The sequence below is a fragment of the Oculina patagonica genome, chromosome 3 (genome assembly GCF_052425735.1).
Source record: "Oculina patagonica isolate OP01 chromosome 3, crgOcupat, whole genome shotgun sequence".
In the NCBI taxonomy this organism is placed as follows: Eukaryota; Metazoa; Cnidaria; class Anthozoa; order Scleractinia; family Oculinidae; genus Oculina; species Oculina patagonica.
Genome location: NC_135760.1, coordinates 18,915,874 through 18,940,500, shown reverse-complemented (window position 1 = coordinate 18,940,500; position 24,627 = coordinate 18,915,874). Strand labels below are relative to the sequence as shown.

Genomic DNA, 24,627 nt, shown 5'->3' with positions numbered 1-24,627 from the left:
CTCGATTGGGTAAGACCGCTGTAAATAGTTATACTAACAATGATCTGCCATCTGTTTATAATTTTGACACTATTCAATGCAATACTTGCAGACAAATAATCAAGTTGTCACAGAAACAGATGTGGGATCTCAAGAAGTTGCAACATCAGAAAATGAGTCTGATGCACAGCAAACTCAAACCTTGTATGTTGCCATCCAGCCTGGCACCAACATGGAGTCAGGACAGGGAGACCAGCCGGCAGTGTACCTGGAGGTAGTGGAGGCAGGGAGCGGTACAGAGGTCACCTCCAGTGATGGGCAGGTTAACCTTGTTCAGGAAGAGATGGTTATCGATAATGGTAATTGGCAGAGCATTGAGCGTTTTTACTTCAATATTTACAAGCTACAGTTTGCTAGTAATAATTATTGTTAACTTAATCAGGTGTCTGCTTGTGATTTTTCAAAGCCTGGAAAGTGTTGATCCTTTGTTTCAAGAGGGTGATAAAGGGAGGCGGTCATGGTCATGCACTGGTTACACAATTTACCACACATGTATAGTCTTGTTTTTAAAAGCTTAAGTTTGGATATTTTTTTTGAAGGAAGACTGACTGTTTACAGTCACATCTCACAAGGAAAAAAGTCATTTTAGCATTTCTCATGGTTCACGGCGGTGTAACAAAATCACGTTTCACAAGAAAAAAAAAATAGCTATTTCACAATTCACGAGGAAAAAAAGGCCTTTCATGGATCATAAAAAATTTAACCCTTGACATGTACCACCCCCTTTCAAATACCAGTTGACAGGCGTTTAATACATTGCTGGAACCTTTTCCCAACAGCCTCTACCACTGAAGTAACTACAATTCCTACATCAGTCCTGTCTCAAGTTATGGACCAGGCCACCCTCTCCACTATGCAGGCTGAAATGATAGCAGTTCAGGTCCTTTCTCAGTCTGCTACAGGCGATATCCAGTACCTTCAGCACCAGTCCCCACATCGGTTCATTCCAATTGTGACATCGACGGATCCCAGTACTCTTAACTCACTTCAGGCTACCCTTAGTCAAATGCCACTGGCTACCTTACAGGTGGGAGTTTGGGTCATGCTGTGAATATTATACAACTGTGTGATTCATATAAGCTATACGATCTGTACATACTAACAGGGATCCATATATTTTTTTTTCTTCAAGTCTTTAGCCAGGCAAGTGTGCAAGATGACATACTTGTCCTGGCAAAATTTTACTTGCCCAGTCAAAAGTGAACCTACCATATTTTCTTGATTAGACGCCGGGTACTGAATAAATGCTGGGTCTCTAAGTAGTAGATAAAATATGAGCGGGAGATCTGTATGGGCGTTTACAATGGCGAGCCGATAGCTGCCATTGTAAACGCCCATACAGATCGGACGCGAATATTTTATTCTACTTGTGAAATGAAAACAATAAATTGAATGCAAAGTATTGTTATGCGAATCAGTAGAGATCTGTATCAAAAGTTAATGAATTCTAATTAGCTGAGCAGGAGTTTGTATTAAAAGTTAATTCTATTCTTTTTTTTTTAAAAATTTTTATTCATTTTTGATTTGGGAATGTTTTTTTTTTTTTTTTTTTTTTTAAATTACAGAAAAAAGAAAAAAAAAAAAGTTGAAGGCGCGCGTAAAGGGACCCAGGGAAAAGAGACCAAAAAAAAAAAACAGAACGCGCGCTTTACTTTAGTTGTGCTATAATGCTTGATTTGTATTGGGGTTTACAGTTGTGTACATGTGACATGAATACTTAGCTGGGATTGGTTTGCACTCTCATGAATTATTAATGAATTTTACAAGGTTCAGTTAAAAATAGGCCCCTTGGGTATTTATTTGAGGTATAATAAGCTGTAGGAATATTAGCCAGATACATGTTTGTCAAAAAGAATGAATTAATACCCTTGCTTAATAAACATCAGGCTCAAATAAACTGCAAGAGTCAAATAAATGCCAGGTCCGCCAGGCCAAGTTTGAAATGAACGTCGGGGGTGTTTAATCAAAAAATACGGTACCAGTTAGTTGTCCAGTGGACAAGCTTTCGTGTTGTTTTGGTTGCCTGAACGATTTTTTAGTGTTCTAAAGTGACCAGACGACTGCAAATACGAATCCCTGTACGTACAGTGTATTGTACTTTCTCTACTTCCTTTTGAGTTAGGTAAAAGTAGTAAACTATCAGCTGAAAGTTGTTTGTGGTGTTTTACGTCTGGGTCTGTCTTTATTTTTTAGATAAGCCCTTCTCAACCGGGAGCAACGACGCAGACAATCCAGCTGCCAGGTGGCCAAACCATTCAAGTGCCTCTTAGTCTCACTCAAATGTCAGCTTTGGCGTCATCACAGACAGACACTGGAGGGGTGTCGACAAGTGCTACTACCCTTACAACTAGCACAGAGGCTATCATTGCTGCTGCCACCAGTGCAGAGGCAGCTGCCGCTGTAGCTCAGGAGCAGGGTGCCACTCTTGTCACCGTGCATCCCGCTGTGATAGAGGCACCAGAAGACGGGCCAGAAGGTGAACATGAAGGAGAAGAACATGAGGGAGATGGTGAGATACACCTCTGCTTCCTTTAAGGTGGTGTTACATGAGACAACTTGCAACAACTAGTTTTGGTGCAACAATATTGCGCGAAACTTTTGACTCAGCATCACGTTGCAAGTTTTTTCTACTCAAGTCAAAAACTTGCAATGCAAGATGACAAATATTTAGAAAGTTGGCTCGTGTAACAGGGTCGCCATGAATTTTTTACACAACACCTTCCCAGAATCCTGTTCAACATGGCTTGGACACACGTTGTTCAGATACGCAAAATGTTGAAGGTTGACGTTGCGCTGAAAATCGCCTAGTGCATTTTGTACGATGTTGAACAAAAAGGTGAAGAGGTCAGGTGTTGCACAAAAAATTGTTGTTGCAAGTGGTCCTGTGTAATAACACAACTCAAGGCTACAGTGTACATGTATTATTTTCACACAGTTTGGATTTCTTGCTGATGGCTTACTTTTTTAATGTTTTACTTTTTTCAGAGGATGGCAAACCCAAATACACCTGTGAAATATGTGGGAAATCCTACATTCGCTCATGGTCGTATTATGGACATATGAGAGAACATGCATCTGGCGAGAAGCAGCACAAATGCGAAGTGTGTGGCAAGATCTTTAACTATGCCAGCAACCTGCGCCAGCACATGCTTATACATACAGGTACAAATAAAAATTATATGTATATGCGAATGTTGTTTTTTGGCCAGTTCATACATGACACTATGGGGATGCGCAGTGGCCTAATGGTTAGTGCACTGGATTCTAGATTAAGCGGTCCAGTTTCCAGCCCTGACCGGGGGACTGAATATGTAACTCATGCATGTGTAGCTGCATTTCCTAGATGTATGTCTGTCAGTAATGTTCAAATTTTGTACTTTTAGTTTATCAGCTGTACTGGGACTTTCAACTTGGTACTAATGCTGGAATATTTTTTCTCAATGAAGTATAAAATCCATGTACATTCTAAATATGTATAAATTTTTACATTTTGTACAGGTGAAAAACCATATGAGTGTGAGTATTGTGACAAGGCATTTAACAACCCAAGCTCTCTGCGATCCCATGTTCTGTCTCATTCAGAGGACAGACCCTACATCTGTGATCATGCTTCATGTGGCAAGGCATTTAACAACCCTGGATCACTGAGGTAACATTCTGCTTGAAGCTGTGATTCTATTTTTTGTTTCCTGTTTTCGATAATAGAGTGTGAGATCCAGTTCCCACCATACATGTACCTACAGCTGTACATGTAATGGTTAGTGGTTTCTTGGCTGCTCTGAGGCATTGTGTTGTGTACTTTTAATTTACTGTGCCGTTCTATCCCTCAAAGTGTAAACTGGCCCCGGCACATTGTGTTGAAACCTGACAATACAAAATCATGTATTGTTAGGAGATAAGCTGTGATACAGTAACTAAAGCATCCCACTCAGAGGAAGTAATTTGTAAGTTCCCCGGTCTCCTGTGCTTAATAAATAAGTCCCAACCATCTAGTTATAACTACAATATTTTGTAAATATTTGTTTTCCCTGTTTGAATTACGATTTATATGGGGCACATTTTCTTTTGGCAGAGTTCATCGTCGAGTGCATCAAGAAGAGAAGCCCCACAAGTGTGATGTGGAGGGATGTGACAAGGCCTTCAAGACACCAGCAGAATTGTCACGCCATGCGTTCAGGCACACTGGGGAAAAGCCGCACAAATGTGATCAATGTGACAAGGCTTTTATCCGCTATGATGATCTCAAACGACATTACCGCATTCACACTGGTAAAGCATACATTTTACACATGTGTAACTGTACTGCTTCAGAGCAATACCTGTATTACTTAAGTTTAATGGGTGCACCCAAATTGGTCAAAACTGCTAATTTAATATTCATGGCCACTCCTCTGAAAAATGATTTCTGCTGCCATTCTATCATAATGGCTTTGACTCTTGGGTTCAAACTTCTAAAGCTTGACACACACTAGGGGACTAGTCGCAGGGACCTATCCCTGTGTACAGTACACACTAAAAAATTAACCTATTTGTGGGACTATTGGTCCCTGTGACTAGTCCCAGAAATCAAACCAGCTTAATTTGTGGGACTGGTCGCAGGGACCAAAAATGAGGTCCCTGCGACTAGAATTTCGATGTACACACTAGGGGATTGGTCCCCGAAGCAAGTCTCTACGACAAGTCCCTGTGACTAGTCCCCTAGTGTGTGCAGACCTTAAAGCTATAATCAAATTGCAATCACTCAACAGCCAACTGAATTGCTCTGAATATTTAATGTTGACTGGGGTTCATGACAAAACTTATCCTAATACTGTACTGTTATTTGTATTTCAGGCGAGAAGCCTTTCAAGTGTGACCAGTGTGAGTTTGCGTGCATCCAGTCATTTGACCTTGTGAAGCACAAGTTCACCCACAGTGGTGACAAGCCTTACAAGTGTGATATGTGTCCAAAGCAGTTTACACGACCAGCTCGGCTGAGAGATCACATGAGGACTCACACAGGAGAGAAGCCTTTTATTTGTGATGTGTGTGGTAAAGGCTTTGCTATTCAGACTGGACTCAAGTCTCATCAGGCAAGTGGAATTGTTTCTCATAAAAGAGTTATCAACTTGAAAACACCTGCTTAGTGTCACAAAACACCAATTGACTGAGATTTTGACTTTTGACTTTGACTTTTGATGTATTTATTAGTTCTGTTACCCTTTCAATCTTTGAAATAAATATTAATTGTGCCAAAATATTACAAACATTGTATTTTGGCAAATTTTTAAAAAACTTTCTTTCTGGGAAAAGTGGAAAAGCAAAAACAAGGGCCCTACTTACGGCTCAAGTTATAGGTGCACACTAAGGCTTCATCCACAGATGTAAAAATTAAAACCACCTTGTGCAGCATAATAAACAGTACTACATGAAAGCTTATTAAGTGCTGCTCAGTAGCTTAAAAGGGTTTCATCCACAGACTCAGTTACAGTGTAGTAAGAACCATGCATCTTAACAGTAGTGTTTTCTGGCCCCGGGGGGGGGGGGGTACTCCCTATAATGGCCTATCGGGGAGGCTCCGCCCGGGGGTCCTTTTCAGGCTTCAGGTATATAAAAGGGTAGGGATTTCACGAGGTAAAGTATACGAAGGGTATGGAAATCTGTCATTTGGCTATTTAAAGGGCCTTTAATTAAAATATTTCAAACAGACGCAATTTATGGCTGTATTATTTTAATTTATTAACGCTACATAAAAATGACAAGAAAACGTCCTATTTCAAGTCCATGCCATGTCTCTTAGGTATATGAAAGGGGTACCTTTTGTCAGTTAAAGGTATACGAAAGGGGTACAATTTCTGTGAAAAATGGTATATAAAAGGGTAAGGGGTTAGAACTTGGGGCGGAGCCTCCCCGTATAAAACTTTTTTGAGTAGCCCCCCCGGGTTTCTGGCTAACTGGAGTGTTATTCAGGTAAAGTAAGTAAGTAAAGTAAGTAAGTACTTTATTTAGACACATGTCACCAATGAGCCAGGGGCTCGTTTAGGTTAACTGGAGTACTACTGACAATGTATTAAAGCTAACCGGAGTGGAAGTCTGCAGTCTGCATTCAGTTGTCAGACAGCTCCTTATACAGTGTAATAAACTGTAATAGTCAGACCATCTGGACAAGACCAGCTTGTGCAGTAGTCGTCACTTAGTTCTTCATACAGAGCTTTTGATACATTGAACCTGGATGTCCATACCAAATAATGGCTGTGAGATTGTAGTGAAACATTGCATACCTTTGGGAATCTACATGTAGGGATTGACATTCAATGGTTGTTTGTTTTTGCAGGCAGTCCATACGGGAGATAAACCGTTCAAATGTGACGAGTGTGACAAGACGTTCCGCACTCAGCTAGAGCTGCAGTCCCACATGGGGAGACACACTGGAGTGAAGCCATTCAGATGTGACATCTGTGATAAGGAGTTCATATCTACTATCACCTTCAAGCGACATGCCATTGTGCATTCTGGTATGGTACATACATGTAGATTGCTTTACTACTGACTATTGAACGTTTTGAAAAGGGATTGCACTCCATTTGGGTTGTGTACTCCTTATGTTTTACTTACCTCCTATTACACAAAAAAAAAAACATTTGGGAAACTTTTTTTTTGGCCTCTTAAAGAAAACGTTTGCTGCCTTGTGTGTTTCAGGAGAGAAGCCGTTTGAGTGCAATGAGTGTGGCAGGCGTTTTGCACGTTCAACTGACCTCAAAGTTCACCTGCCGGTGCACAGTGAGGATAAACCATACAAGTGTGGGGAGTGTGAGAAGATGTTCACACGCTTCAGCACACTAAAGGAACACATTCGGACTCACACAGGTACATAAAATTCCTTTATTTTATCCAGTTTTTTCAAGAATCTTTCTCTGACTCCCTATTCTTGTCCTGCCCTTTCCTTTCTTTCCCTTTTCTCTAATTTCCTTGCCTTTCCTTTCCATTCCTTTTCTTTCCTTTGCTTTCCCACCCTTCCTTTCCTTTCCCGTCCCGTCCCGTCCTATCCCGTCCCTTTCCATTTTTTTTTTCCTATCCACGAAGCTGTGTTAATGTCATTAACATGTAATTGGCCGAGATGGTCACACACCTATCTTAAGCAGTGCGCGAAGTCTCTAATGGATGCACAAAAGCCTAACAAAGCGGTTGATACGCTGTTACTGCAATGAGGCGTTTGAACAACCTGTATCTAACATTTGTGTTCATTGTTTTGTTTTAGGTGAGCGACCTTTTAAATGTGACGAGTGTGGCCGTGAATTCAACCACAGGAGCCATTTTAACAACCATCTCAGGATCCACACCGGCGAGAAGCCTTTTAAGTGCGAGATCTGCGAGAAGGACTTTTCTCGTAAGGCCTCTCTCCGCTATCACATGAAGGTACACAGCAAGAGTGACGGACGAGTAAGGATCCGCAGCAAAAAGGACGAGCAGTCTGACACTGAGATCATTGATGAACAATCACAAGGCACCTCAACTGTGGAGCAGGTAAGGCTGAAGTTCGACAAACAGCAAAACGTTTTTAAAGTTGTCTCCTCAGGTTTTTTGTACTACACGTTGGGAGTCTAAGAAAATTGACTTTTCTGTTTCAGGACTGAAAAGGTTTACATGTAATTACAGTACCTTGCATGTTCGAGTGCTCGAAAGCATGCAGTCACTGACCTTTTCAGATTTCCATACATGTACAGTAGATTTGTTAATGTGAGCTTTCTCGTGAACTTTGGGTCAGTCTTAGAAAATTATTTTGTGGAAAACTGAAAGGACGACTACATGTAAATGCTTTCAAGCACACCTAACGCCCACAAATTTGATCCGAGCCAGCAGTCGTACATTTACAGCCTGCGGTATATAAGTGTCATCTTTGCACCCTCTCAAAATGGCGTATAAACGGGAACTGTTTTTTTTTTTTTTTTTTTTTTTTGGATCGTACAAGAAAAACGAATATGCAAACACAAACCAACAAACCAACAAATGAACGAACAAACGATAGCCTGAATTGCTCACGAGTAAACAAGGAAATTTAGTACTGCTCTAACCAACACACAGGCATTTTCTATTTAGGTCATTGTCAGACCAGCACCTAAGCTGCCATGTTGCTTCTTTCTTACCAGACTTTGTCAGAGCAGACCATGTCCACGGTGAATATCAGTCATCTGGGGACTGATGCTGAAGTGCAGTTAGCTGAAGCGTTGGTAGCTGTCAGTGAAGCAGTAGTGGCTGCAGCCGCCGAGGGAGACGATACCCCTCGCGTTGTGGCTGTCGAAGAAACCACTCACAGTGAAGACGATGCTGTTATGCAACAGGTTTGTGTTCTAGTACTAAGCGTTTGTAAGCAGAGTGGTGTTTCCAAGAAGGGTCAGTTCCTTCATTACCATGGCCTGACTGCGCAAATTTATAAGAAAAGCTGAAAAATGGTTAAAAGTTTACAAGGTTTACGAGATGTTACAATGCAACAACAATAACCGAGCCTACTTATAATAAGACAACGTTCAATCAATCAATCAATCAATCAATCAATCAATCAATCAATCAATCAATCAATCAATCAATCAGTCAGTCAGTCAGTCAGTCAAATGTATTTACCCTCGGAGCTGACGGGGGCTGACTGGGCCCTTAGTAAAAGATATATGCCGAGAAAATAAATCTTACAACGAGAAACAAACCACACTCAGAATGAAGACGGCAAATTCCAACTTCAGTTTAAAACAATCACTTCAGTGAAATACAACGTTTCAACTTGGAATTGAGTTAAAATTCTCTATTCTGCTTTGCACGGTGTGGTCGACTTTCACTGTCATAATTGCCCTGGTTTACAGGTTTTGCTGTATTTAACATTCCTTTCCAAGAATTGTTCTAATTTTTGTGTTTGCAAATAAGAAATATTTCAAAGTGATGGTCAAATTTGAAAAAAAACTATCTTGAAACTGAACTAACGTAAACGTTTCGTACCGTTCGGAAAACGCAAGTGTCTTTGCTTGCTAAGCTGCTAAGCTGCTAGATATTCTAGCTTCCAAACTAAGTCCAGATGTAACTCTAAATAACACGCGTTATTTCTCTGCAGCACTTGCAAGATGGCCACACGGTGCGTGCCTCCATGTTGGTGGACCCCGTCACACAAGCTGCAGTGAATGCCGGTATCTCCGCCAGCGACGTGACCCAATCTGTGGTCGAGACGGTTGTGAGCACCACCATGCCTCAAGTAGTAGACATACCCAACTCTGGTGCGGAGGTGCCCGTCGGGGAGACTGTAGGCATCCCATCCGGGCAGGTGCACATTATGGAAGTGACAGATGGCACTGCCGTCACTAGCGCCGACGTACAAGCGGCAATCGGCGAAGCCATGCAGACTGGTCACGTGACAGTGGAGGCGTCTGATACTCTGGGCATTACTGTACCAGCCGAGATCCTGGCCGCCATGGCTGCTGCGCAGTCGCACCCTCATTTGCTGATAGCTGCCGCTGACCAGCAGCTTATGCAGGCTCAAGTGGCCGCCGCTGGCGAGCAACAAGTACTGGAGGCTCAAGCTGCAGTTCAGCTTGCAAACGGATTGAATCAAGCCTCGGGGGATGCAACCCAGCTGGTAGGGGAAGTGGTGACGAGTGCTCCTGGTGAGCAACAGCAGCAGCTGGAACAGCCAATGGAAACGGATTAGTTTACTTCTGGATTTTAAGCAGTTTTAGAGTATTTTCTAGCAGAGTGCGTGTGCAGTGCACGTTGCGTGCAGTGCAAGTTGCGTGCAATGCACATTGCGTGCAGTTCACGTTGCGTGCGTGCAGGAGTGTGACTAAAGCGCACTTGTCTAGCGAACTTTGGGCTTAGTAGCCATTCGGCCATGTTGTGGCCCTCTAAACATCTTGCTTCGCAAGCTGGCACTCCGCAATTCATAGCTTTATTTTGATAAAGAAAAACACCTTTAAATAATATTAGTGTGCTTAGTTTTCTTTGATTTGTATACCAAATACTTCTCGCTTGTAGTTATGTCATTTGATTTAAGTCGTAGTGGTGTGCTTTCGTGAATAGTTTTGGGGCTGGTTTACACGTAGCCCCAACCCTAGCTTAAGCGCAAGGGTGTTCGTTAGGGCATAAGCAAAAGAGAAAAGGTGAGTGCCTTCGAATTTTGTGGAACCCTGTGCCTATGCTTAGACTTGCGTGGAACGTGTAAACCAGCCTTTACATTTGAATTTCGAAAAGTTTATTTAATTGATCTTTCGCTTACAATTCAGTTTGAGAACTTGCATTTCTGCATCAAAAAAGTGTAAAGATGACTTTTTAGCTTTTCTGTTGTTAAAAAGGGAAGTAAAATATTTGTTTGTGAAAAATATGTTTTCAAACTTTTTAATAAGTCGTCGCATAAAGTCTAATTTCGTTCAAGGGTAGCCTTTCAGTCAGTAATGGCGTCAATCGTGGATCTGAATACTAAAGAGAAACTTCTCTTTATGAGTAACGGGTTAGGTAAACATCTGTTTATAATATTTTATTGGGTAGATTTGATTTCACCATAGATCCTTCTTAAATCGAGTCAAAACATTTTGTTTAAAAAAGGTTGGGTTTAGCTAGTAAGCCGTTTATATCAGTTTTTTGCTGCTTTAACAGCGTCTTCAAAGGCTTCTGAACATTGACTTGTAACAACACCTGTGTTCAAAAGATGGCTCGTGAATGTAAATAAATGACCTTTATGACGACAGTGCAGTTATTTTGTTATTGATTTTTAACGTACACATTCCCTAGACGGAGATTCCGAGTCTGTTCTTATGCAGTTACAAAAGAAGTACTCGCGGCTTTACCGAAAAATAGAAGAAATTTACTCCAAAAACATCGTTGAGTAAAACCGCGTACTTAGGAAATTCTGGGCGGAGTCGACTGGTAGTTGTTTCCTCGTGTGTTCTTGTGTCTTACACACATAACAATTCTCTAGCTGTAGTTACTCCTTTTGCACACACCTTTCGCATTGGAAACGGACGGAGGTTAAGAGCGAGGGAGTGTCGAGGCAGCGAATCCAGTGGGTCGGGTAGTAGCTCTGGTAGCCTGCGAGCAGGATCTCTATTCGGGTGGAACGTGAACTCCTCTAGCGCCGAAGGCGCGATCCCGCGAGTGCCGAAGGTGCGAGTCGGCGGCCGCGTTCGGCTCGCTTCGCTCGCCGACTCGCGCCTTCGGCGCTCGAAGAGTTAAATTCACGTTGAGAGCCTGCTCGCAGGCTACGAGAGTTGCTGCCCGACCCACTGAATCCGCTGCCTCGCCCCTCCCGAGCACTCTCCGAAAATCTCCCGAAAGACTGTTCGCAGGCTACAGCTCTCGCAACGGTACGCATGAATCCAAGCTCGCTACCCTTCGAAAAAACAATAGAACAAACCTAACCTGCGATCAGGCGTTCTTTTTTTCGCGGCGGGAGGAAAGAGAAAAATAGAGGCCTGATCGCAGGTTAGAACAAACCCCAAAACAATAACAACTGCTCCACTTAGGGGACCAGTAGAATTACAAGCTTACGACAGTTACTACACTACTGGATTCAGTGGCCAATACAAGGTCCCAGTCCATCTAAGGCACAGTAAGAATGGAGATAAATGCGACTATGTAAAATTCGCCGAAATAGTAATAGTAATAATAATAACATATGGCGTTGGTATCAAATGTCTGCCCATTATAACATGACTCTCAGCCCTCACCGGGTAATAAGAGAAAAGCACTTCTCAGCAAATTATGAACACTTGCCCGGCCGCGTTCGGTGAACCTGCCTGAGTAGGAAATGCCGAAGGAAATATAGATAGATAATTCTATTTTACATAGATAGAAACACTAAGCTCAGAAGCTAGTTTACAGGTTTTCCATGAAAATACATTAACAAGAATCTATTACAATAATATGCATGAAATACTACAGGATTAAAAATCAGTTCTAACTACATAAGATTAAAAATATTTTTTTACGCGGCTTATCAAAAAGCCCCCCTCCCCCAAGTGCCTGTTACACAGGATACGGGTCGCTACGGTTTGCATACTGTCCGAAATTTACCAGTTTGCCTCGTTTCAGAAGAAGAGAACAGGCAAAGTTTACAAATCATTCTTTTTTTTTTTCCTTTTTTCATCTACAAAAGGTATGCACGAGATGCGGACCTATTTTTTCATGTCGAAGCCTTCTATTTTCCTGGTCAGCTGACTTACCCTTCTCTGAATGCGTGATTGATTTTGGCGCCAATTATTCGACTTTCTTCGCGGGAATCGTTCTCGTTCCAAACAAATTATTGTGAATTTTATGAGTTTTACGAGGACTTTGCCGACCAGAGAATCAAATATGTGGAACGATAGTAGTAAGTACATTTTCTTCTGCACTTTCTGTCTAAGTTAAGTTCTGCAGCCTTCGATTTATCGTGCTTTTATAAAACATCATTGTGCATTTACTGAACTTCAAGTGACCATGCGTTCGAGGTTCCAGGCTCACAGTGATGTGATACACTGTGTAGATAGAGCTTTTATTTTGTATTTTACTTCTTTTATATGTACATGACCGCGGTATGTTACTGGAATCTCGAATCACTGCTCACAACAGCTTTACACCAAACATTTATTCTCCGATTGGTTGTATTATTTGATAAACATGTACAGTCTAGCAATTGCAATCGATATTCAAATTGATGGCCGATCATTCGATCAATTGCGGAGCCTACAACCCGTGCAAACTGGAAACCTGAATATGGGAAATCTCTATTGAAATCTGGATATTCACTAGGAACACAGTACTGTGTAGCAGCATCAAATCAAAAAATGCACTGTTAGATATCACTGATAACCGGTAGAAATGAACAGTTAATAGCAGTAAATATATTTCCAGTGTGACTACTGGCAATGCTACTGACTAGCCAGTTACCGACAACTATGTGTCATATTCATTATTTTTCTGCTCTGCACATGGTCTGGAAAAACGAAATCGCAAAAAAATATGTCTCATTCAAATATATGTCTCGCAGAAGTTTAGTCAAATTTCTCAGGTGCTGCCTTCTCTCATTATGTTGCTTGACACCATTCTGGTACTGTATCTCGATTCCTTTTGCAAGACTAAAAGAAGTTTCTACCTTGCAAAAAATTACCAGTTTAACAATCATGCAGAGTATTGGATTTACATTCGCCATCCCAAATATTTTTATTTAATGTTGACCTAGTTCATTTTCATTCACTTACGTTGATTAATCAATTTATTTGAATATAATTCAGTCAATCAGGCTAGAATGTATCAACATGTATGTATACATCAAAAGGCTATCTTTTACCGGTCAGTGTAAAACGCAGACTACGGACTGCAGACCGGAGGTAAAATGCAGACTGAGGGTAAAATGCAGACTGCAGACCAGGGTAAAATGCAGACCGAGGGTAAAGTAACGAAATGCGATTCACAAAGCCTTTTTCTCCGCCGGTTCCAAAGTTCGAAGGAATGTACGTCAGACAACGTTTCGCATGAGCGAACACGTGAATGAACTGGCGATATTAAAATAAATTTTATGCCGACACAAATGTGTTCAAATTTTACTTTTAATTTCTACAGACTTGTGAGACTTAACCTTTAATTTCAAGTCTTTTGCATCTGTTAACCGGATGAAACTGAATGGTTTACAGCCCTTTTAGCCTGTGCCCTTTCGGAAATTAATTGTATACGCGCACGAACTACATACGTCACATCATTTGTACTGCTCGCTTAACATAAAAGCTTTGTACCTTTTTTTTTATGGTGTTTTATTACCACGGTTGGCGAAGCAAAGCCTTTTTTATAACTTGACTGCGGAAGGGTTTAATCTGTGCCAGTTAAAAACACTTGAAACATTGAAAGAGCTGTGGCCGCGGTATAATATGATCGCTGTAAATGTGATCTTGCTGTGATCGGCTTGGTAAAAAAATATTTTTTCTAAACCGTTCAGTTTCATCCGGTTTACAAACGTAGATGGTTGTAAACTGAAGTTTAAGTGTCACAAAAATCTTTCAAATGCCTTTGCTGTATCAAAAGGTTAAATTTGATGAAATTTGTGTCGGCATAAAATCTATTTTATATGACATTTATCACCAGTTCATTTTCGTGATCGCTCGTGCGAAATGTTGTCTGACGTTCATTCCTTCCAAATCTGGAGTCGACTGGGAAAAATGGCTTTGTGACTCATATTTCGTTACTTTACCCTCAGTCTGCATTTTACCCCTGGTCTGCAGTCTGCAGTCTGCATTTTACCCCCAGTCTGCAGTCCGCAGTCTGCGTTTTACACTAACCGCATCTTTTACAAACCAGGCTGCTTCTTTTATTAACCCAGTCATGTGATACATGTACATAATAGTTATGCAACGCTTTTGAGTGGTATGTGTTTACAGCAGTTATAATGATTCACCAGACAAAGCAGTTAATCCATGATATCTTGTGTTTCCAAGTATTAATGTCTATAGCCTTATGCTTATGTTGTCACCTTCCTTAAACTACTTTTTTATGTACTTTTTTTAGATCAGGTTGGTGGAGGATATCAGGTATGGAAAAATAATATACATTTATTGTCAGTCACTTCAATGCAAAGATACAGTCTAGTCCCCATGTCTGAGCATATTTAGTTATTCTAGTTACATGTAGTCTATTAATTTTTTGTAAAATATGTTCAAATGAATTATTTCTGTGAAACTATGGAAAGACTTAGTTTGTACATTTGTAAGTTTAGGTGGCTCTGAAAAGTAGCAGTTCAAATATCTAGTTATGCCAGTGACGGCTCAGAAATAATGTTCCTCTTTGCATAATTATTTCAAACTTGTGATCTCAACCTCATGTTCTCAATGACATATTGTGATTTCAGTTACTGGGGGTGTTGAATGAAAAGCATAAACAAAAGCATAACCGTTCTAGCTGTACACGCAGAGCTTTGCACTAGCAGGGCCCAGGTGCCATAGGCGACCTACTTTGTCTTTGGGCAGTGTGAATAACTTTCCTACCATGAAAGCTTTTAAGAGCTGGGCACCCAAGATAACTTACATAAGAGCCTTAATGAACACTCTGCAATAATTATTATTCTAAGAGCACAGCTTTGAGGCGTCTTAAACTTATATTTTTATGGTTTTAATTTTTAAGTCAATGGACAGCTTTGGTGGTGGAGGTGGTGGTTTTGGAGGAGGAGGGGGATATATGCAAGATGGTGGTGGATTTGGCTCTCCAATGACAGACTCTCAAGAGAAAAAGGTGAGTGTTAAACACTATAAAATACCAAGACATTCTCAAGCTTCACACTGATTTTGTGTTGAAACTTTTTTCAGCGTTCTACAATGAGAACCCAGTCGGTTCTTCCATGTTCAATCAAACAGCTTCATAATGCAACTTACAACCAAACAGAGGACATATTCAAGCTGGGAAACATTGAGTTAAATCAGGTGTGTACAACTTCAGTGATCCAACATTTTTGGTTTTCTTTTTTCACAATTGGCCAATAAAAAACCTTACTGAATTTAGTGCAGGGGTTGCTAAGAGAGGATCATTTAATGATGGAAGTGGGTACATTAAAGATGAATTCCAGTCCGTACTGTGCAATCTCGGCTGCAATGTTTATGTGAGACCACACGAAGGAATGTTTACAAGCAAAACTAAAAATTCCGCGACAAACTTACCTTTTTCTTCATAATTAACGACAGATATCCTTGCAGAACAAATAATAACGAGTAGAGGAACCTTGACGCTATTTCAAACCGACGTTTTAGCTGATCGGAAATTCTTAAACGAAACGAACTGTAATGGCGGACTAAAAAACTTCATGTATGCTGTCACCGAAGTGTAACGTTTCAACGAATTCAAAACAAAAACTAAAACAAACCCCGAGTCTGCACAGTACGGACTGGAAATCAGCTTTAAAGTGTGTCCTGACAATCAAACCTATTTTACTGTTAATACAGTCAAAGAGCAACAAGTCAAGAAGCTTCCTTTTTCAAGCCTCCACTCTCTAAAACGCCCATCTCCACCCTATCTTAGAACTTCATATTTTGTATAAACTCATCTGTACCCAATCTCGATCTATACAGTTACAGCTTTACATAATCATTTTTTCTGTGTGATTTTGGTTTGGGAAATTTATGAAAGTTCTTTAATTTATAGCATTTGTGGATCAGAGTTAAACACTTTAAAAGAGTGTCAGTAGGTTTAGAGCAAAAGCTTATTATTTGTTTTTCTATTTACTGTCTTTTTCTACAGGTTTCAATAGTTGGTGTCATTCGAGATGCGCAAGAGTCTGCAACCAACATAATGTACACAATAAATGACACGACAGGAGAAGACATCATAGTTAGAAAATGGCTTGATAATGAGGTAGGATTTATGAGGTAGTATCGAAAACGAAGACCTCGAAAACGAAGACCTAAGACCTAAGACCCAGTCGAAAACTAAGACCCAGTCGAAAACTAAGACCCAGTCGAAAACTAAGACCCAGTCGAAAACTAAGACCCAGTCGAAAACTAAGACCCAGTCGAAAACTAAGACCCAGTCGAAAACTAAGACCCATACGAAAACTAAGACCCAGTCGAAAACTAAGACCCAGTCGAAAACTAAGACCCAGTCGAAAACTAAGACCCATACGAAAACTAAGACCCGGCCAAAACCAGCGTTACCAAGAGTTGCGTGACATTCTCAACAAAAACTGGAAAACCAAGCAAGCAACAAACAAAGAGGCAAGCCGCTTCTACCATGCGGACAAGGCTTGCCTCATGACGCGTTTTCCGTATTTTAACAACGAATATATAGAAATCCCAAGCACAGTAAGAGCCTCGCTTCGGGATTCACACAAAGTCTATTTAAAGAACATGTTTTCTTTAGCTGTCTAGTTGGCATTTAAGAAAACAACGTCAATTTTGTTGTAAGAGTCGGTAATGCTAGGTTAAATTTCCATTGCTACCCTAAACCCGAGCACACCTCAGGGGTTTTGCCCTCCTTTTCTCAATCGGCATCATTGTCAAAATTACACCTTCGGGAATCCTAAAACCTAGCCTGCATAGCAGGCGTCTGTGTAGTTTTTAGCGCGTTTAAAAAAAATGCGCGATCGCGAGAAGGCCGCGCGAGGAAAACTCGAGGAGAAAACTCCAAGATTTTTCCTCGCGTGGCCCCCTTGCGCCTTTCGCGTTTCTCCCATACGCGCGCTAGAAACTATACGGCGCCTGCTACGCAGGCTACCTAAAAACCAACTTGTTCACGTAGTTTCGTGAAAAACGCCAAAGAATCTATTACGTATTCTAAGTAGACATGCACTCGTTTCGCTCATGCCAGGGTTATGAAACACACCTTGTTTAATTTGTTTCTTTCCTGCGTATTAACACCCTTGCGGCTTTTTGTGATCAAAATTATTCTTAGGAAAACAAATGTTTTCTCTAAGCAGTTCCTTTCAAAAGGATTTCTCAGCAAAGAATACGCTAACTGAGTTATGTCTAACTGTCTCGTTTGAAGCCAAACCTGCTCCCATTATACCTCAGTGTTTATGATCCCGTGGGTAACATTAGGAATTGAACCATGTATGAACAATGAGCGCTTATACAATCCTTTTGTCTTCCAACTTTTGGTGCTTTGTTTTTGTTTCTTTGCCAAGCCGGTATAAATGAGAGGTATTCAAGACTAGTACCTTTTAAATCGCTTTCACGCGTAACCGATTTATCAGATGATGTTTTCTTTTATTTGAAACTAGAAACGCGTCATCTTTAGTGACCTTTAGTGTCCTTTACATTGTCGATATTGTTGTTTACATGAACGTGTGCCATCGTTATTCGTTTCGAAATGTATCAAACTGTCATGTATATGATTTGACATTGAACGAGTACATTTCATTTTCTTCGCAGTTTTTTGGATCGAAACCGCAATGTCATTAATTAAAGGGATGGATCAGCCAGTAAGAATACAAACTGGACACATCTGTTTGAACTGTACTGTGCAGTTGGGATCTGCACAAGTCATTGCGACAGTATAGTGTCGTATATTTGCCAAACAGGGCTACATTGTGTATAGATCTCGTCAGTTTGCGAGGTTATCTAGTTTTACTTAGAGTTGTTTGTTTCAGTTTCAATGATAATGAATGATAGATTTTTCTAAATTTAGTAAATAAAGGTTTTGTTAGTGCTTCTTATGTGTAGGCCAAGATGTTTTAATTTTACTCATGTAGCGCGTAACGAGGCGTACTCACTTCAAAATTAAAGACAAATATTTGTAGGATTTCAATGAAACTTGATCGATACGTTCTCAGTACTCGTCTGCTTCAATGTTATTCTTATCCAACACTGATTCGTAGAGTACAAACATCGCGCAAAACGAGTACAAATGTCACTCGATATTTGTACTTGTCTCATTTCCCCGACCAAAAGATTAAAAACCTTGGCAAGTCATGTGTGACCTAGGCTCCCGCAGTGCTATCAGAATGGAATTTTCAAAAGGAACAGCATCTTTTCATTCCGTTTACGTGTTGAAATAACTGTAGCGTTCCATTTGTCGAAAAATTCTCTCCGAAAATTCCATGTAAATGGAAAGCGCTCATTGATTTTCGATTTCAGTAGTACGTTCTCAGTACGCTCAGTCTGCTTCAATATTATTCTGTTATTATTATTATATAATAATAACAGAATGTCACGCAACTCTTGGTAACGCTGGTTTTGGCCGGGTCTTAGTTTTCGTATGGGTCTTAGTTTTCGTACGGGTCTTAGTTTTCGTACGGGTCTTAGTTTTCGACTGGGTCTTAGTTTTCGTATGGGTCTTAGTTTTCGTACGGGTCTTAGTTTTCGTACGGGTCTTAGTTTTCGACTGGGTCTTAGTTTTCGACTGGGTCTTAGTTTTCGACTGGGTCTTAGTTTTCGTATGGGTCTTAGTTTTCGACTGGGTCTTAGTTTTCGTATGGGTCTTAGTTTTCGACTGGGTCTTAGTTTTCGACTGGGTCTTAGTTTTCGACTGGGTCTTAGTTTTCGTATGGGTCTTAGTTTTCGACTGGGTCTTAGTTTTCGTATGGGTCTTAGTTTTCGTATGGGTCTTAGGTCTTAGGTCTTCGTTTTCGATACTACCGGATTTATGATGTACATCAACAGTATGTCCCCAATCAATTTTTCTCTTTTTTCTCTTTTGCTCTTTGTTTAGCTTTTCCCCGTCAGTATTTTTTAGGCCAGTACATAACGTTTTTGATGAATATTTTGCAGGAAAGTGACGTGGAGAAAGAAAGAAGATCATCTTGCAGGTATTTACAAACTATGTATTTCAAAAGGTTGGGTCTATGTTTTCAAGACATGTTTTCTTACGGAAGGCCACTAATGACCGGACAACATGTGCAGTAATCCTATTTGTCTGGTCAATAGGCAATTTTGACTGGACATTGTCCCTTAACCGGCTGCTATTTGAAGCCCTGTCCTAACAACATGTATGTAATTCCGAGACCCATTTTCATATATGGGTTGAGTTTGTTGTTGGTTCTTGTCCCTACTCCACGGGTTTTTCTCTGGGTGCTCTGGTTTTCCTCAAAAACCTACACTTCCAAATTCCAATTGGATCGGGAATACACATCCCCACAAGCTTCTAGCTTAAACACAATCTTAAATGAATAAAGGTAATTTATTTGTATCATTAGTCTAATTTACTGTTTTTTTATTTCTTTTAATTTTCAGGGAAAATACCTATGTGCGAGCTGTTGGTCACTTAAAGTCCTTTAAGGAGAATAGCCGCAGTTTAATAGCCTTCAGCTTAAGTCCTGTCATGGACTTCAATGAAATAACACATCATATGCTTGATATCATCCATTCTCACTTGGCACTGAGCAAGGTAATGCAATGTTCGTCTGATGCTTGGGTTTTGTTGTTACTTTTTTTGGGCCTCATTCATGCTGTAATATACATGTACAATGTAAGGTAGTTTGTTCTTTGCGTTACCTAACCACTGTGCAAAATAATTATGACTACATGTATAATGCTGGTTCTCATGCATGATCACCATGTACAGTGTATCATAAAACATGAAAGTGTGTATACATACTAGGAGCTCAATAGTGTTTTGGAAGGGGGCTTATTATAGACAGGGTTGTCACAGGTCAGGAAATGGTCAGGGAATTTTATTTTGAGTCAGGGAAAAATTGACATTTTGAAGTTAAGTCAGAGAAAATTGGAATATAACACCGCTGATTTCATACAAATATTGATGGCTGGAAGAAACATTTCAGGTCAATGTGATCTCAGCCATGAGTTTTTTTCTTGGAAGTGGGGGCTGAAGGCTACTACTATATCTGACATTTTGAGCCAGGTTCAAGCCTGGTGTACTCTGCCCAGAGCCTTATGCTTTGATCATTAGGTCACTACACCTCCCACTCACTAACACTGCCTTTCCATAAAATTGTCTCCATTTCAAATTTTAGCAACCTGAAATGGCCGGCATGAGGACCCCTATGAGTAACACGACTCCTGGTGGGCGTGGCTTCCAGGGTCAAATGGCGACACCAGGAAGAATGGACCAAAGCTTTGGAGGAAATGCTGGGGGAGCAAATGCAGGACTTAGTGGCATTCAACATCAGGTTTGTTATTGTTAAAACAATTCAAGGTAATGGACAGAATGCAGAGATCAAAAAGCTGTTTTCAAGTTGATCACATTTATTCTGGCTCAATACTAGCTACTTGTATCTAGCCAGCATGATGACAATTAAATGCTTCAAGGTGACATAACAGTACCTTTCTCTTGTCAAAAAAAATATTTTTTAGGGGACAGAGTAGGGGAGCAGAGGGTGGGTATTGTACGGGCGTTGACAAAACCAGGATCTGATCGGACCGGATCGCGGATCGGATCACGGACCGGATCACGAAAAATAAAAAAAAAATAAAATAAAAAAAAATAAAAAAAAATAAACAAATAAATGGTCGTTAGTAATCGGCGTAACGGCGGAACGCGGAACGGCGGAACAAGAATCGGCGTTACAAAATTTTTTTTTCTGTTTTTTTTTTTCTTTTTTTTAATTGCTTTATTAATTTATTGCTATGAACTTAATTCCTCGCGAAGCGAGGCCGAAGGCCGAGCGTAGCGGGGTGTATAATTTTGTCCCTCAAATGGATCAGGCGGGATGAAATCTCGTGTGGAGTTTACGGTCATATATATTTCTATATTATTTTGTGAGCTTGGTGTGTGGCGGAAATGACGTCACACGGCCGCCGCGCGCTGGTGGCCTAATGGTAAGGCGTCGAACTTGAAATCAGATCTTCGGAACTGAGGTCGGGGGTTCGAATCCGGCTAGGGTTTTTTCTTTTTCTTTTTTTTTTCTTTTTTTTTTTTTTGTCGGTTCGAATCCTGAGCCTTTCATTTTTATCGTTTTTCTTTTCGGATTAAAATAACACTGATTTCCACATAATACTCCCTCAACGCCTATTCAGGCTATAAACCTTTCATCGCCATCAGAGGCGCGCGGGCGGAGGCTTCGAATCCTCCTGCTGTTCGTTCTTCTTTTTTTTTTTTAATGCCATCAAATTAATGTCCAAAATGCGACTATCCAATAATTTGTCGCTGATTTTGAAAATAGCCTGCGCTTCCCAACGCTTTATACCTCTTTACGAATCAGAAAGAGCCGCCATCTTTAAAGCGAAGTAGACCCTGGGAACGAGGGTGTCGGTGTCGCGGCCATGCCCGTTACTAGGCAACAATAACAAATCACCAGTTCAAATAATCCACTCCTTACTTATAACACCCCCCCCCCCTCCCCAACCCAGAGCTTCGCGAGGCCCTGCGAGTCACGTATTACTGGTTAAAATAATAAATTATCACTTTGCAGATCTGCAGACAGCGGTATCTGGAACCTATTTTTCTTTATTTCACACACAACTGAGGCCGCAATGTCGTTTACGGCTTATATGATCTCTGGACTTCTGATTACGTAGAACTGGGCAAGGAAACAAACAAACAAACAAACAATAAATATATCCCACAAAATAAAGGGCACCCACATCTTCTTATAATTAATCCTTCGAGGTCGATCTAGAGCCAGGATTTGAGGATTTCAAAGAGAAGCTAAAAACGCGACTGCACAGTGTGACTGCCCTTCGGACATTCTTGGCCCGATCGAGACAATGAAACGTACAAAGCCGAACAAGTCAATGGAGCCGTTGGAAAATAAAAAGAAGGACCTGAAAAAAAAAAAAAAAAAAAATAAAAAAAAATATATTTTAGCTGGTCACCCACCAAGTACTTACCCCGCGCAACAGGGCTTAACTTCGGCGATCGGACGCAAACCAATGCGTTTCTTGTGGTATCAGTGTCAGACGAGACAGAGGATTATAAGAGAGGGTTATAAAAGTAATACCTGGTTAAAATGGATCTTTTGTACAATTTGGCACTTTCCTGCTAAAACTGGTCTTAACTTTTATAAGCTAAATTACGTGCTCTTTCTGATACCATATGGAAAGCAACGGTTCTTGTCCGATCACCGAAGGTAAGCCCTGTTGGGCGAGGCTAGTTCTTGGATGGGTGACCAACTGAAAATACCCCTAGTTAGTGGACTTTTTTATTTTCTTTCCTTTTTTTTATGATATCAGTAACTTAACAGGCCCTTCATTTTTTTTTCCAACGGCTCCGTTGACTTCTTCGGCTTTGTACGTTTCATTGTCTCGATTGGGGCAAGAAAATTAATTATACACCGTTCCGCGTTCCGCTGTTACGCCGATGTAAACTAACAACCATTTATTTGTTTATTTATTTTTTGTTATTTTATTTTATTTTATTTTATTTTACGTGATCTGATCTGCGATCCGATCCGTGATCCGATCCGCGATCCGATCCGCAATCCGATCCGTGATCCGATCCACGATCCGATCCATGATCCGATCCGCAATCCGATCCGATCCAGGTTTTGTCAACGCCCGGTATTGTACATGTAGGAGCTATTGTGTATGCAATTTAGTGGTGTATAAAATTAGCAATAAATAGCAGGAAGTCTAAGAGTAAAGGATTACTAATGTGGCAATAAACCTAACCATAAACTAAAAATATTAATGGAGAAAGGGTCAAGTTGAACTAAGATGGAGTTAGAATGGCATGTTTTAGGAAGAATTTGCATAGCCTGTTCCAGGCATTTGGTTAGCTGGGGAGCAGTGTGAAGAATGGTGAGGGAAAAAATAGGTGACCCCTTGTCTTTTTTCCACTCCCTGTTGTTCGAAGTTATCCTCATAAACTTAACGCCAAAATTGCAGGTCAGCGACTGTCATCTGTTAGCATTTTCATTAATATCTAGATCATTCCTATGGGCGTATTATTCCTATAGGCTGATACTATCACTGATTTGTTTTCAGATTCACAGAATGATTACAACTTGCCAACATGACGAAGGCATGCCCTTTGCTGAAATTAAACAGAAAGTTAAAGCATCAGACCAGCAAATCAGGTGAGCTGTCTGTTGTTAGTGTCTTTGATGACTAGTGTGCGAGCATTTTTTTAAAACAAAATTAAGGGTAAAATAAAATAGAAAAAAATAGGAGACCCCCGCATGACTTCAAGTGCACTTAGGGTTGATAGCAGTGGCAGGTTTATGTAAGGGGTCTGGAGAGTCTGCGTCCACATTGTTAGGCACAAAAGGTCCATATTCTTTCTCCCTCCCCTCCCCTCCCCACCACACCTTCTAATCCTTCACCACAACCTGTTCCTTTTTCTTCCTATGTAACTATCTTAAAAATCATAAAAACAACCTCCAAAAAAATGTGACTCCTTCCGTGTCATAAGAAAATATGGCATTTTTAGATTTCATTGAAAATGCTAAAGCATGTGAAAGACATTGCCTTATGGACATGTAATCCCCTTTTACAACAAATTCCTATGACAAAATCGCACGAAACAGCGTTTAATATCACTACTTTTAAGTTTCTAAGACACTTATTGTTTTCCTTTTTCAGAAGTACACTGGAATTTCTTAGCAACGAAGGACACATCTATTCAACTATTGACGACGATCATTACAAATCTACAGACAGTTACTAACCGTTAAAAGGCAAAACCAAACAAAACCGTGTACAAGTGTTTTAACATCTGCTCCCACAAGCGTATAACGAAGCCTATCCTGCATGTATTACATGTTCACTAATGCTCAAAAAGAGACTGTACAAAAGACTGTTGTATAAACGAAAACCAAAGCATTTGCATCACAGGTGTAGTAGCCAGTCAGAGCGCTCCTTAATACTACAAAGCATGGGGAAACGGACGGGAAAATTGTGTGAGCAAAATCACCATCAGGATTTGGTTTCGCATCTCTCCTTGGTTGGGTCAAATTGCACGAGCTCGGCAAATCAAGCCTAAATTAATTGTGTTAACTTTATTCCTGTGTTTGAAACCTAGTTAATTTGTTTCAGTGAAGGTGATGTTATGCGTCCGGATTCTAAAAGGAACCCTAACCACGCTGTAGCAATAATAGCTGCAATTCCTCATCAAGCTTGTTTTGTTTCACGCTGTCGATAAAGAAGTAACTACTCAAAGATACACACCCCTTCCCAGAAGAACTGTTCCCATCCACCCCGTTACAATTTGTTGGTGCCATAAATACTTTTAATAAATACTTGCTTTTTTAAGTTGACAATATTTCTGAAACTTCAACCTCACATGTCTTTA

At 40.5% G+C, this 24,627-nt stretch overlaps 2 protein-coding genes across 2 annotated transcripts; both read left to right on the top strand.

Annotated features, from left to right (window-relative positions):
• Nucleotides 1–76: 76 nt before the first annotated feature.
• On the top strand, nucleotides 77–10,501 carry LOC144645876 (uncharacterized). Its single transcript, XM_078505403.1, has 12 exons — nucleotides 77–338; nucleotides 819–1,066; nucleotides 2,233–2,548; nucleotides 3,025–3,201; nucleotides 3,538–3,688; nucleotides 4,112–4,308; nucleotides 4,873–5,115; nucleotides 6,357–6,533; nucleotides 6,718–6,885; nucleotides 7,277–7,542; nucleotides 8,166–8,357; nucleotides 9,116–10,501. The coding sequence occupies exons 1-12, from the start codon at nucleotides 77–79 to the stop codon at nucleotides 9,704–9,706; spliced, it is 2,988 nt and encodes a 995-aa protein (XP_078361529.1). The 3' UTR covers nucleotides 9,707–10,501.
• Nucleotides 10,502–12,255: 1,754 nt separating this feature from the next.
• On the top strand, nucleotides 12,256–24,595 carry LOC144645404 (replication protein A 32 kDa subunit-A-like). The gene is made up of 10 exons (XM_078504977.1): nucleotides 12,256–12,358; nucleotides 14,524–14,546; nucleotides 15,136–15,243; nucleotides 15,318–15,431; nucleotides 16,243–16,356; nucleotides 19,209–19,246; nucleotides 19,671–19,824; nucleotides 20,411–20,566; nucleotides 23,322–23,413; nucleotides 23,919–24,595. The coding sequence occupies exons 1-10, from the start codon at nucleotides 12,304–12,306 to the stop codon at nucleotides 24,001–24,003; spliced, it is 939 nt and encodes a 312-aa protein (XP_078361103.1). The 5' UTR covers nucleotides 12,256–12,303; the 3' UTR covers nucleotides 24,004–24,595.
• Nucleotides 24,596–24,627: the final 32 nt, after the last annotated feature.

What these genes read in the sequence shown, in the direction of transcription:
- LOC144645404 (XM_078504977.1), top strand. Translation starts at nt 12,304, where the DNA reads ATGAGTTTTACGAGGACTTTGCCGACCAGAGAATCAAATATGTGGAAC. An exon ending in AGGTTGGTGGAGGATATCAG is followed by an intron (nt 14,547 to 15,135) that starts GTATGGAAAAAT and finishes TTAATTTTTAAG; the next exon opens with TCAATGGACAGCTTTGGTGG. An exon ending in GCATCAGACCAGCAAATCAG is followed by an intron (nt 23,414 to 23,918) that starts GTGAGCTGTCTG and finishes TTCCTTTTTCAG; the next exon opens with AAGTACACTGGAATTTCTTA.
- LOC144645876 (XM_078505403.1), top strand. Translation starts at nt 77, where the DNA reads ATGCAATACTTGCAGACAAATAATCAAGTTGTCACAGAAACAGATGTG. An exon ending in ACACATTCGGACTCACACAG is followed by an intron (nt 6,886 to 7,276) that starts GTACATAAAATT and finishes GTTTTGTTTTAG; the next exon opens with GTGAGCGACCTTTTAAATGT. An exon ending in GCACCTCAACTGTGGAGCAG is followed by an intron (nt 7,543 to 8,165) that starts GTAAGGCTGAAG and finishes CTTTCTTACCAG; the next exon opens with ACTTTGTCAGAGCAGACCAT.